Source organism: Saccostrea echinata, unplaced genomic scaffold (assembly GCF_033153115.1).
Source record: "Saccostrea echinata isolate AGI-Se365-2 ecotype Australia unplaced genomic scaffold, CSIRO_AGI_Sech_v1 ptg000047l, whole genome shotgun sequence".
NCBI classification, from domain to species: domain Eukaryota; kingdom Metazoa; phylum Mollusca; class Bivalvia; order Ostreida; family Ostreidae; genus Saccostrea; species Saccostrea echinata.
In genome coordinates, this window is record NW_026889796.1 from 13,367,453 (window position 1) to 13,379,555 (window position 12,103).

At 32.3% G+C, this 12,103-nt stretch overlaps 1 protein-coding gene across 3 annotated transcripts in view; it reads left to right on the forward strand.

The window, feature by feature from the left end:
• LOC133202716 (regulator of G-protein signaling 12-like) overlaps positions 1 to 12,103 on the forward strand; it is a 281,826-nt gene that overhangs the window by 27,050 nt on the left and 242,673 nt on the right. For 2 of the 3 annotated variants that reach the window (XR_009723285.1, XM_061338575.1), the window contains exons 3-11: positions 5,264 to 5,452; positions 5,872 to 6,105; positions 6,567 to 6,798; positions 7,049 to 7,248; positions 7,505 to 7,690; positions 7,846 to 8,043; positions 8,623 to 8,719; positions 10,335 to 10,537; positions 11,885 to 12,059. Coding sequence is in view for 2 of the 3 variants with exons in the window: in XM_061338575.1 (XP_061194559.1) it covers positions 5,264 to 5,452; positions 5,872 to 6,105; positions 6,567 to 6,798; positions 7,049 to 7,248; positions 7,505 to 7,690; positions 7,846 to 8,043; positions 8,623 to 8,719; positions 10,335 to 10,537; positions 11,885 to 12,059 (1,714 nt within the window). In the remaining variant the exon portion in view is untranslated. The remainder of the gene's footprint in view (positions 1 to 5,263; positions 5,453 to 5,871; positions 6,106 to 6,566; positions 6,799 to 7,048; positions 7,249 to 7,504; positions 7,691 to 7,845; positions 8,044 to 8,622; positions 8,720 to 10,334; positions 10,538 to 11,884; positions 12,060 to 12,103) is intronic. The other variant, XM_061338577.1, reaches the window with a different exon arrangement.

Below are 12,103 nucleotides of genomic sequence, written 5' to 3' on the forward strand. Positions count from 1 at the left end.
GGAAACCCTAATTCTCCCTTTTTAATATCAGATGGGACATTCTAATGTGTGCAGTTAGGAAAATTCAAGTTTTAGTGTCTTTAGCAAGGCACTTCATGGCTTTATAATACCTTTTACTACCTAAGAAATAAATTTTGTGAAGGACAGTGTTTCCCTTGTTAAAATTCAAGTGAAATTCAAGTTCTGATGAAATTTTCAGGGAAGATTTTTGATGATGTTTTGTTTCTTAATTATGTTGGAATTCCAGTGAAATTCAACTTAGTTCTGTTTGAAAATTTTCAGAAATTTTCTTGCTATGGATTTTTTATGTGATAGTGAAATTTAACATCTCATTGTGTGTTTCCAAACAATCAAGTTAAAGTCAGACAATGTGATTTTTTAAAAAAAATTTACTGGACATTCATTCAAAATTCAAAAGTTTGAAAAAACGATTTCTTATCAAGGGATTCAACTCACTTCCAGATGTGTTAGAACTACAAATATTGGATATTAATTGGTAATTGGTCTGAATTTGATTATTTTAAATAAAATAAGTTAAGACCATGTGACTTTTTAGCGGATATTAATACTGGAACTTTAATTCAAGTTTTTGAATTCAGCTGTTACATACTTAAGTGTATTTGAAGTTTCAAGTGTGTTCTGCTGTGTGACTTGAAGATGTGAATGACTTGTTGTAGTACATGTACTAATATGGAATTAGCTAATTTGTCATTTCATCAGTCTCTTCAGGTAGGTCTAAAATGTCTACAGTCGTAAAAAGATTTCTGACATTTTGAATTCATTTAATTTTATAAAGTTGTAAATATAATCATGTCTGAAAGGTAATTTGCAAATTGTTGAAGATTATAATTTTTGCATATATAACAGAATCTTCTCTTTAATATATTTGTTTATAATAAAGTGATTGGATAAGAAACATGCTCACTATGAAGGTAATGTTAAAATCAATGTCAGTTCCATAGGGTCCTAAATTATTTTGGTTGATTTGTATGCAGAATGCACACAGTTTTTTTAAATGGAAAAAACAAAAATATCTGGTAGAAAATGTTATGTTCGATAGTTTTTATTCTGTATTTATTGATTTTTCAAGATTTCTAACCATGATGATGATTTCAGTTTTTTTTTGTTTTGTTTTGTTTTTTTGTTTTTTGTTTTTTAAATAAATATAATTTTTATTTGATATAACAATGAGGGTATTCTTATTTTCATTATTGATATCTGACTCTTCTATACCTTTTGTGTGGAGAGAGTATACTCATAGAAGTAAATGTCTGTAGCTATCAGTCCTAATCATTTATAGGTATAAAATTTGGTCAAAATTATTATTATAAAAAAAGAGAATATATTTTTTATTTTTTGTTTGTTAAAAAAGGGAAAAGATTATGTTGTATAAGTTACATCCTTATGAGGCTTCATCATTCTAAAGAATATTTATGATTTTTAAAAAAAAAAAAAAAAAAAAAAAAAAAAAATATCCCTTTGATAAGATCTTGGGTAGTCAGCACCATAAAGTTTTTTTGCACAAAACTTTTATTATGATTGTAAAAAGCAAAGAATTGGTCTCCATGCTCCCAAATCATACATATGTACACTGTATATATATGTACATATATGTATGAAGCCAATGACAGAAATTTCCATTGGGATCTGCAATTAATTAAATGAATGATTGAGATTAATTAGGAGAGAGGGGAAATGGTATATTGGATTGGTAATACTTGTAAGAGGCACAAACTGGATTCAGATATGTTTGCTTAAGAAATTATGATCATCTGTTATTTCAACAAGTAAGATAAAATACAGGATATGATGTACAGTTTGAGACTGTTATGATAGGATTAACAAAGGCTAGGATTAACACCTTTCTGTCTTGTGGTTATACACGTGATCTCAAAAACATTAACCTTCTAACAAAAACAGAACTGTTAAATACATTTAGTGTTTGTCATGAAAGCTCAATTCTTCTTCTTCTTCTTTTAAAGTTATAATTAATATTATTACTTTTTAGTCAGTTTTAATTCAGTTTCAACATAGGTTTTGACACCACTGAACTAATCAAATATACTGGTGTCAAAACTTTTGACTAATCTTAGACTGCAGGGAGCCTGAACTGGTCAGGCCTGTAAACTACTCAGAATCTGTCACTTTCAGCCAAGAGCCATACTGTGATTGGTCAATTATAACTGTCCACTGAGAATAATTTGATCTGATTGGCTGAAGTGACAAACATGTTCCACCTCATTGGTTAAGCTAATTAATGTGTGAAAACATTGAATATTACATATGGAACAAGAAAATAATCTAATTATCGTCTCAAATTGATTTGTACTGATAAAGATCTCTATGTCACTTTTTGGGTAATTGAATTCTGCCATGGAATCTAATATAAAGTTAGACCAAACCCTAAATTTCAGTATTAATGTAATTTTTATCAGTCTCTAAACATCTATTCGTGAAGTGTAAGTATAAACCCCCAATATGTATTTGGACATTACTATCAAGAGATCAAGTGTAGAAAAACAGCAGCAATATGAGAGATTGTATCAGAGTACTCGAAGGAGGAAAAACAGGGGAGAGAATCTGGACAAATCTTTCAGCATCAGGAGACTCTCAAAAAGACTCAATAAATCTTTAATTGTTGGAAAACTGAATGCAGTAAGTGATATGAATTTGAGAGCATTATGGGGTTTGATAAAATATATATGCCAAATGATTTTTTAAGTCTCAGTATTTAATAAGTGAAATAAATAATATATACATTTTTTGTTTTTCTTAAAATAAAAGAATTTTTTTTGCCAAGTTCTTATTTTTTTTTAATCATATTAATTAAAATGTTATTAATTAATTTCTTGAGAGATAATGTTTTTGAAGCATTAATTAGATGTAATATGGCAATTTTATAATCTTATTTTCATAGTATTAAGGATAATTAAACATAATTAAGGCACTGTTATCACAAAATCTGTTATTCTTTAAATCTTTTATAAATGTATCCCAAGTTGCTTTCTTATGTAAGAGGATTATTTATAAACACTTATTCTTTTTAAGCTTTATTTAAAAAAAGCTGTTTTTTGTTTAGTTTACTGTCTTGACATGTCACAATATACATCATTAATGTAAAGTGACACTTCAGTATTTTTTATGTACTTGATTTTTTTTCCCATCAAAAGAACAGTAGCATGCTATTGTTTAATGATAATAACCTGCCCTAGCTGTGATCTTTACTGGTTCATTTAAAACTTGTGTAGCTGGATCTTTTCATTTGGGAGTCATAGTGTAATCAACTAAATGCACCTGAAATAAGGACATTGGATTAAACACCGAGTTATCATGCACCACGTCACCTGATGGTTCAAAAGTGATTTTTATTTTCTGACTACTATAATCTGAGCTGACAGGAAGTTGAATTTTTTTTTTCCAACAAGGAAGTTAGTTTGGACAGAAAGAGTCCGAATTATTAACCTGCATCTTTACCAGAATTCAAAGATTTTTTTCTCGAAATCTGATCGATAAGGGTTTCCTCGGGGAATTTTTCATTAGAAAAATGACTTGGAGCTCATTGTTTTAAGGACAGTGTGAGAGGGGTATGATGTTTTTGGGCAAGTCAGAAACTTTTACTCTTGGCCATGATGAATTGTCCGTTGGGATATTGTTTTCTCCCAGCGGTAGATACAAGAGGAGATGGGTAAGTTCATGATTTTAAAAAAAATTGAAAATAAAATACCCACATGGATATCATAGATGTCAACCTTCACAATTAATTTTCGTTAGATTTTTCTTCTCTTAATAATGCAAGAGTATCTAAAGGCCATGACTCTATAAATTTCACTTTGATTTGGCCTAAACTGCAACCTTAAATTTCCAAATTATGGCTTTGTAACAGATAGTTTTTTTTTTTACCATGGACCATTGAAAAAAAACAAACTGGTTTCAGATTATATGAATTGAATGATATCAATTGTTGAATTAGCCCCAATATTTTTTTGCTACAGATAGGATTTTGATTGAAAAAAGTCAAACTGGTTTCAGGTTATACATGTATTTCAGTTTGAATGACCTTGTTGAATTAGCCCTAATACCAATTGATTTATTATATTTTGATTGATAGGTATAAATCTTCAAATTTGATACACTACTCATTGAAATGCACAACAACGACAAAAACAATAGCTGCTGGGGAATTGTTCCACTCTGCTTGTGCTGTTATCCACTTTGATTTTTTCTGTTCGTAATCAGATGATAGACTAGGCGACAATGGCTTCCAACACGTCCCTACTGTCTGGAAGCTAGAGCTGGCTTTTTAACCAGAAATGGCCTTCAGGCAGTTCACTGAAGATTTCTAATGATTTTGGATTGGGAAATCAGTGGCTATAAAAAGGAAAGGTTACACATGTAACAGTTGTTAAAAAGACAAGACTGTAATTTGTCTGCAGGGGAGATTCATTGATCAACCAATTTAATTGTATAGCATTGATAAATGATATTTTATGCTTGTATAAACTTGATAATATATCTGTCAATCTCAGGATAAAAACACTTTACTACCAACAGAATTTTAAAGTAACTGGTTTATGGGTTTGTGGAAGGATGTAGAAAGTGTTTTTCTAAATTTAAATGCAAAGCCTCTTATTTTTTTTTTTCTGCATTTGATTAGTGGTGAAGGAATTTGATCGGAAGTTATTAATTTCTCTCATTGAGAAAGTAGATTTTTTGAGAACTGTGTTGTGTATACATGGTACAGCTTTGAGAGTAAAACATGCATTTCTTAGAGGGCAGGTCTGAGAGCATGTTTGAATTGACTGAAGGATTTTCTTACGACTGCGAGGAAGACCTTCTTAATATGAATGTGATGGTGAGTGTGTCAGGCTCATTTTAGCAGTGTAGGCTCCATTTCTGTGTTTTCTTATAACCAGGTCTTCATTATTATTTGAAGAATGATGTTCTTTTGTGAATAGGAGGTAAATGAAGTTTCTATGACTTGGAGGTGTCTTCACCATTTTAAGGCCACTTTTATCAAGAATTAGTTTTTTTTCTGCTGGTACCAGATAGTATCTTGAGAAAATGGGTGGGGATGGGTTGGGGGGGGGGGGGATAAAAGTATTCAAGCTGATTTTAATGACAATCTTCTGCATCTTTCATTGCAGAGATGGTTTGTTTATTTCATAGAGTGGTATGACCATATAATGTCATTATTTTCCATAAGAAATGACACCAATAGTTGCCCGGTAGTATTGTATATGAAATGTCTTTTCTCTATTTTTAGTCTCTCATTGCCTTGGAACATGATCACCAAGGACACCGAATCTCAGCTGCCGGCAGCGTCAACAACATCAACTCACCCAACAGCGATGACGAGGAAGATCTCAAAGTGGAAGAAATCGGTAGGGTCGCTGGATGGGCCGTTAATTTTGAGAAACTTCTCAAGGATGGATCTGGATTGGTTATTTTTACGGTGAGTTTGTAATTTTTTTTTCTTTTTATAAAAACCTTGTTTAAAGATATTGCATTTGCTTGTATATTAAATATACCTAATTGAAATGTCATTAAGAACATTACTTGCATTTATTGCCTATTTCAAAATGATTTAAAAGTGCTCTATATTTTGACATCTTAAACATGGATTTTAAATGTTTGATGGCATCAGATGATATTTTTTAAGAGTAACACATTATTCAAATTTCTTGTTCTGTTGGAAATATAAATAACCCTTTCAAAAGTATGATCATAATTTTTTTTTTTTTACAAAAAGAGAGATCATATTGCATATGCATGTTTAGATCATTTAGAGTAATCAATAATTTGCTTCCTTATTAGTAATTTTCAAGTGTATAAAGAGATAAACACTCATTGTTTATTAAAATTTGTTTTTAGGAATTTCTGAAAAAAGAATTCAGCCAGGAGAACATTATTTTCTGGAAGGCTGTAGAGCAGTACAAAAAGGTCGTGGAGGCCGACAAACGCAAAGCCAGAGCTAAGGAAATCTTTACGAAGCATGTGTCTGTTAAAGCCACGGACCCAATTAATATTGAGCAGAATGCTCGCCAGCAAGTAGAAAAACAGCTGGACAATCCAAGCACTAGTACATTTGATCGACCACAACAAGAGGTAAAAAAAAAAAAAAAAAAAAAAAAAAAGCAGGAAAAGAAAAATCTTTTAAAGCAATTTATGCCATAAATATTTTTTTATAGGTATTTTTTATCCTCTCTGAAAATGAATAGGAAAAATTAAGACATTGAATTTATTGCTATAGAGGAAGAAAAAGTTTTTTATTGCATTGTTCCAGAACAAATAATCTATAATTTGTAGAGTTAAATGACCGAATTGTCATTGCTACTTTCCATTTATGAGGAAGCTTTATTATGGAATTAATGAAAAGCAAGTTCTTTGTTCAAATATTCATATTAGGGAAGTTAACATTGGTGCCAGAATAGCGGGGAAATATTCCTCCCCAGCTCTTTATTTTTTAAGGAAGCATAAACAGGAAAGGTAAAAATAAAATTGATGTAAAAAAAAATAAACAAACAAACTGTACATGTATTTTTTTTTTTTTTTTTTTACCCCATCAGATCTTCAAGCTGATGAAACAAGACAGTTACCCCAGGTTCATTAAATCTGAGATGTACAAAGTCTACCTCATGAGAGAAATGGAGGGAAAGCCTCTCCAGCTACCAAAACCCGAGGGGGAGGAACAGACAGGAAAAGCAAAGAAAGACAAGAAAAAATCCAAAGACAAGGACGCCGAGGAGAAAGACAAAGAGAAGAGACGACGATCACTGCTCCCCTTACCCTGGGGTAAAAGTACGCATCTGTAACAGTGTACTATATATTACATCAAAACACTACATTTAATCTAAACAAAAAAATGCATTTTGTACTTCATTAGAAAGCTCTTTTGCTGTTTTCAGAATTTGGCACACTGCTTAATTTTTCTGATAATGAATGCACAGATAGCCTCACTTAGCAAGTAATACCAATACCAAGAACAGATGCAAACTATTGATATTAAATTCTTTCATGTAAATAATCAAATTAACTTTCATAATTCCAGAAACTAGTAAACAGAATCTCAAGGTGACATCAGACACAGACCTCAAGAAACAGAACAAAGAGAAAGAGAAGATGTCTGTGTCATCGTCGTCGGTCACCAAGGAAGTGAACAACAACATGATGTCACAACGCAAGCCGGCGTCTGGACCCGGGATTGACCTCAGCACCATGAGGAAAGAGGTCCAAGCTAACACCAAAGAGGTTAGTAAGCACTGCAGGCAATCTTTTGTCTTGCAGTTATTGATTTTATTCCCAGATGTAGTGTAAGAGCACAAGGTTGATAATGAACTTATGGGTGGTTTTTTCTGAGCTTGCAAAGCTGGGATGCGATCTGAATTTAAAAAGATAATATAATGAGAATGAAGAAAATCTTTTTATTTGAATTTCTCTGGGCATTTTTTTCCTCCCTAGAATTTAAGACAAAAATGAGTAAGAATTGATTTTTTTGTTTGTACAGGTCAAAGACAAAGATGGTACAGAAGAAAAGAATATGAAATTCTGTCGTGTGATCCTTCCCGATGGATCCACCACTGTGGTGTGCACCAAGCCAGGCCAGAACATCCGTACTGTGCTGGGACGCCTTTGTGAGAAAAGGAGTCTTTCCATCGCAGCTGTTGATGTCTTCCAGCTGGGTTCAGACAAGGTATGAGCTTGATTTACTTTTGAAGTTAATTATTTTAAGCGATATATAAAGTGATTTTAGTGAAAAAAACACTGAGTTTTGATTTGTTTTCTATTTTAATATTTTATTACAATATGTGAACGATCCAGATGAAAATTGTTATAATTGGATTTCAGCCTCTGGATTTGGGCGAGGACATTTCCACACTGGGATCAAAGGAGGTCATGATCGAAAGGCGTGTATTATTCCGCATGGATCTTCCCCACAGGAAGTCAATCGGAGTTAAGGCCAAGCCCAACCGCACAGTCCGTGATGTGTTCAAACCAATTCTCAACAAATATGGCTTTAAGCTGGATAATATAACTGTTCAGCTGGTAGGTTAATAAGAATGAAGATTGTAAAGAGAAAGAGCAAACAGATTGAACTTGGTACACACCACATTGGATGTAAAGAAAAGTGAGAGAGAAAGAAAAATTCCGCAAATAAAAATCTGATAAAAGAACAAAGGGGTGGGATACCATTTTGGCAGATTTTTGAAGATCAAATCTGACCATTTATAAAAAATATATCCCAGACACTTGTAAATAGTCAACTGTACATACATTTGTAAACTCCAGCCATTTATGTGTACAGTCTGTAGAAAATTATGATTCACAAGTAGAGATTTTCCTTGTAACATCACATTGGGACAATGGACATGTTACAAAAGGAAATCCTGCACAGAATGATCAGAGCTCCCCCTCAAGTCAACAGTCCAATTAATATCAGGCTAAGGTATTCCAGAGTTTCCCACATTTGAATTTAAGAATCCACGAGTTTTTCTACTCTCTCAAATTTAAATATCTTTAAAATTTCTCAAAATTAATTTTCAGACTTCAAGACAAATTCTTAGATTTCACATTTTGTGTATAATGAGGAATTACTAATGGTGTGTTTGTTTGTTTTTTTTTCAGTCGGGACAGACCGGATATGTTGACATAGATGAACAAGTCTCCACCATTGATAACCAACGTGTTGTGATCTCAACCATCGAAAACTCTGGATCTCAAGGTAAATACAATCTCCGGACTTCTTATCATGCATCAGTTTGTCATGCCATGTTTAGCATAGTTCATTTTGTTCATGTAATCGTTGTCAAATGTATCAAATTGTCACTCCATTCATCGTACCTGCATATAAAGCAACTAACATCATGAAAGAGCATGTAAAATCCAACAAAATTTCATATCAAATCCAACAAAATATAATTAAGATGAGGACTGTTTTTGAGTCATCAGGATCATATTTCCCATTATACCCATTAAGATTTTCATTTTTCCATCATTCATAAATGATATTGCAAGAAGTAAAAGATTCTCAGATGTTATCATCAACGTAAGGGAGAGAACTCCTAAAAAATTTTTGGCATTCAGTTGGCACTGGCTAGAAAGATGTGGGGTACAATTTTAAAAGGCAGTTGGTGGAGGGAGCTTATACCTGCATGTTATTCAAGCACTTTTAATAACCACAATAAACCAGACACACTTTGTTTCCTCATTCTAACAAAAGGATTTTTAATACAGATAATACTAGTAGTGTTTCACATGCTTGAAAGAGATTAAAAAAAAATGTGATGGGACATCCAAGGTAATTGACTGGTTTATTGTGGAAGAATTTGTCCTGGTATTTTGTTTATCAGGAAGCACGCTAATTGGAACAGGGAAGAAATGGGAAAGGGTGCCAGGGAAATATTTTGGTTTGTTTTACCTTTGTGTTCCAATTGAGTGCCTCAGCTTGTACACGATATATATTTGCACTTTTTCACTCGAATCAAATTGAGAGATTAAGTATTATGATGTTTGTGAAAAGTAATAGATGATGCAAATTTGGACATGATTTTTTTTTCACATTAATATTTCACAGTTTACACATTTATCATTGATATCAAGAGTGTAATTAACAATTTCAGTTGGCACAGCTTGTGAAAGAATACCTAAATCTTTATTTGGTATTACCCATTTGTTAATTTATATAAACTCTTTCACCTAAATTTAATTTGAAATTTACATAGATCATAATGTTCATACTAATTTAAAGTTGCACAAATTTATCATATGTATATGTCACATATATTTTTATTATCATACAAACCATTAAAGCAACTGACAATTTATCACGGCACAGTTCGCGTCAAGATAAAATAAGAACACCTTTTTAACATAATAAAAAGATGTTGAAGAGAACACTCATAATCTAAAACTGATATTACTCATTTAGTTAATTTACAGATAGTTAACAGTGTTGTATTGAATCTGTTGTCTGAAAACAAAGATATACAAAATGGACTCTTATTGTTTAAGGTTCATAATTCCTTTGTTCAACTCATTTTAAAATTTTACTTTAAAATGATAATGATTCTACAAAAGAAATCTAAATTATAACTGAAATTCACACAATTTCAGTACACCTTGCTGTGCAAAATTTGAAGAATTTGCCTTTCAACTTCACAATTTTTTAAGGGAATAGTAGTCATTAATCCAGTGAGAGTTATCTCCCTTATCAGAGGGTTAATGAACCCTAAAAGAAGTTCTGTTTTTCAGACAACACATCTCAATCTAACATGAAGAGGAATACCACTAATAAACTAATCTATTCACCTTTTTGCATGCATTCATTTTGCTAACAGCTAGTACTAGTGATGGCTCCACATCTAGTGTCTCGCCAATGGCCGTAAAATATCCCCCCGATTTCCACATCGACCCCCAGAGCTGCTCGATCTCTCTCGATGCAATCACCAATCGTATCTTTGAGGATTTATTGAAAGGCAAATCCAAGAAGGCTCATAATTTTGACGAACTTGGAATTTTAGATTTGGATTCGCGGGAGAAGGTAACTAGACAAGCTTTAGAGTCGTGCAGTGACACAGATGTTGATGAAGTTTATAGCTTGTCTGACTAGACATACACTAACACCTTTATTTTTTGTGTAGACCTTTTTTTTTATCGAGTGTGTGCATTTAGCAATTGCCTTGTTTTGTCGTGCATTATGCAATTTAACATTGTGCCTGATTTGGATATTGATGGATATAATGCATTAAACTTTGAGAGAAATTTTACTGGGCCATGGACAGGAATATGCCTTAGTTGTGAATCTTTAGGCTAAACCTGTGATCTGAAATATCTTCATTTTCAAAATGTGCAAATAACAAAATAAAAATTATGAAGAGCCATTTCAAGTCCTTGTGGTCAGTTTTCTTTCGGTGATGGGAACTGTGAATAGAACCTGTCGGTGCACGGAAATGATGGGCTGGACTTCATGTTAAACATGTAAGTCGTGGTTTTTGTAACATGACCTGATACATGTATCTGTACCCTGTCACTTACTAGCTTCAACCTCAATCTTAAAAATCTCACTGAAATCTTGAAGTTTAAGAACTCTCCGGAAGCATGCAGGAAAAAGACTACTCAAACACTACAGTACTTCAAATGGCTAGTGTTGTCATGCATTCAAATTCAGATCCAAGTCTCAAAGTTTAATGCAATGTTTTCCAAACACGAATGACCTTGAATGTGCTCACATTTCCTTTTGAATATTAAACATGCTTTTTATGTGTGAAAAGATGATCTAGTGTGGCATAGAGTAAGTATATAAAGCTTTTTGTGTGCAGTGTCTGTATATAGATAGACGTCGTAATGTTATTAAATGTAGCCACACTCTAACACCTGTGTTTGCAATATATAGCTTCAGATTTAATCAACTTTGTGTATAGCAACACTGATATGTAAAACAAAAAAATACAAAAGCTTTTTAACTTGTAAATTGTAATCTCAATCTTATGCTTATTTTTCTTTTAATATGCAAATTTCTGTGCAGTGCATAGTTTAAGAGTTTTCTTAATGACTCTTTACTTTCACTTGTGGATATTTTAAGTAATTTTCTTTTTTTTCTTCTCAATTTTTTTTTTACTTTCTTTTTTAAATGTCTTATGATTTAAATTATACTTGCTTTATATATGAGAGATTGCAATACATTCAATTTTGAATATTTATAAAATGTTTGGAGATATTTTACATTAAGATTCAGAGCAAAGCTGATAATGTTCAACTAAGTGTAAAAATTTGACAAAGGAAAGTAGTGACAGCAGTTTGTTTCATATTAAAGTGGTACATATATTAAAACAGTTTTATTTGAAGCAGATTTGATTATGATTTAACCATTTTGTTTTTTTTTTAACAGGAAGCCTTGAAAGGAACAGCAGAAGATCGTCCATCTTTGGGTTTGTTTGGTCTGCTGAGAAAAGACTCAGCATACGGAAAACAGGCGTCGGAGCTAGCAAAGACGAAGACCCGCCACAAAGTTACATTTAACCTGCAGAAAAATCAAACACGCAAGTCCTCCAGGGACCCAGATGGTAAGTTAAAAACAGAATGTTTAGGTACAGACCTATTTTTATCA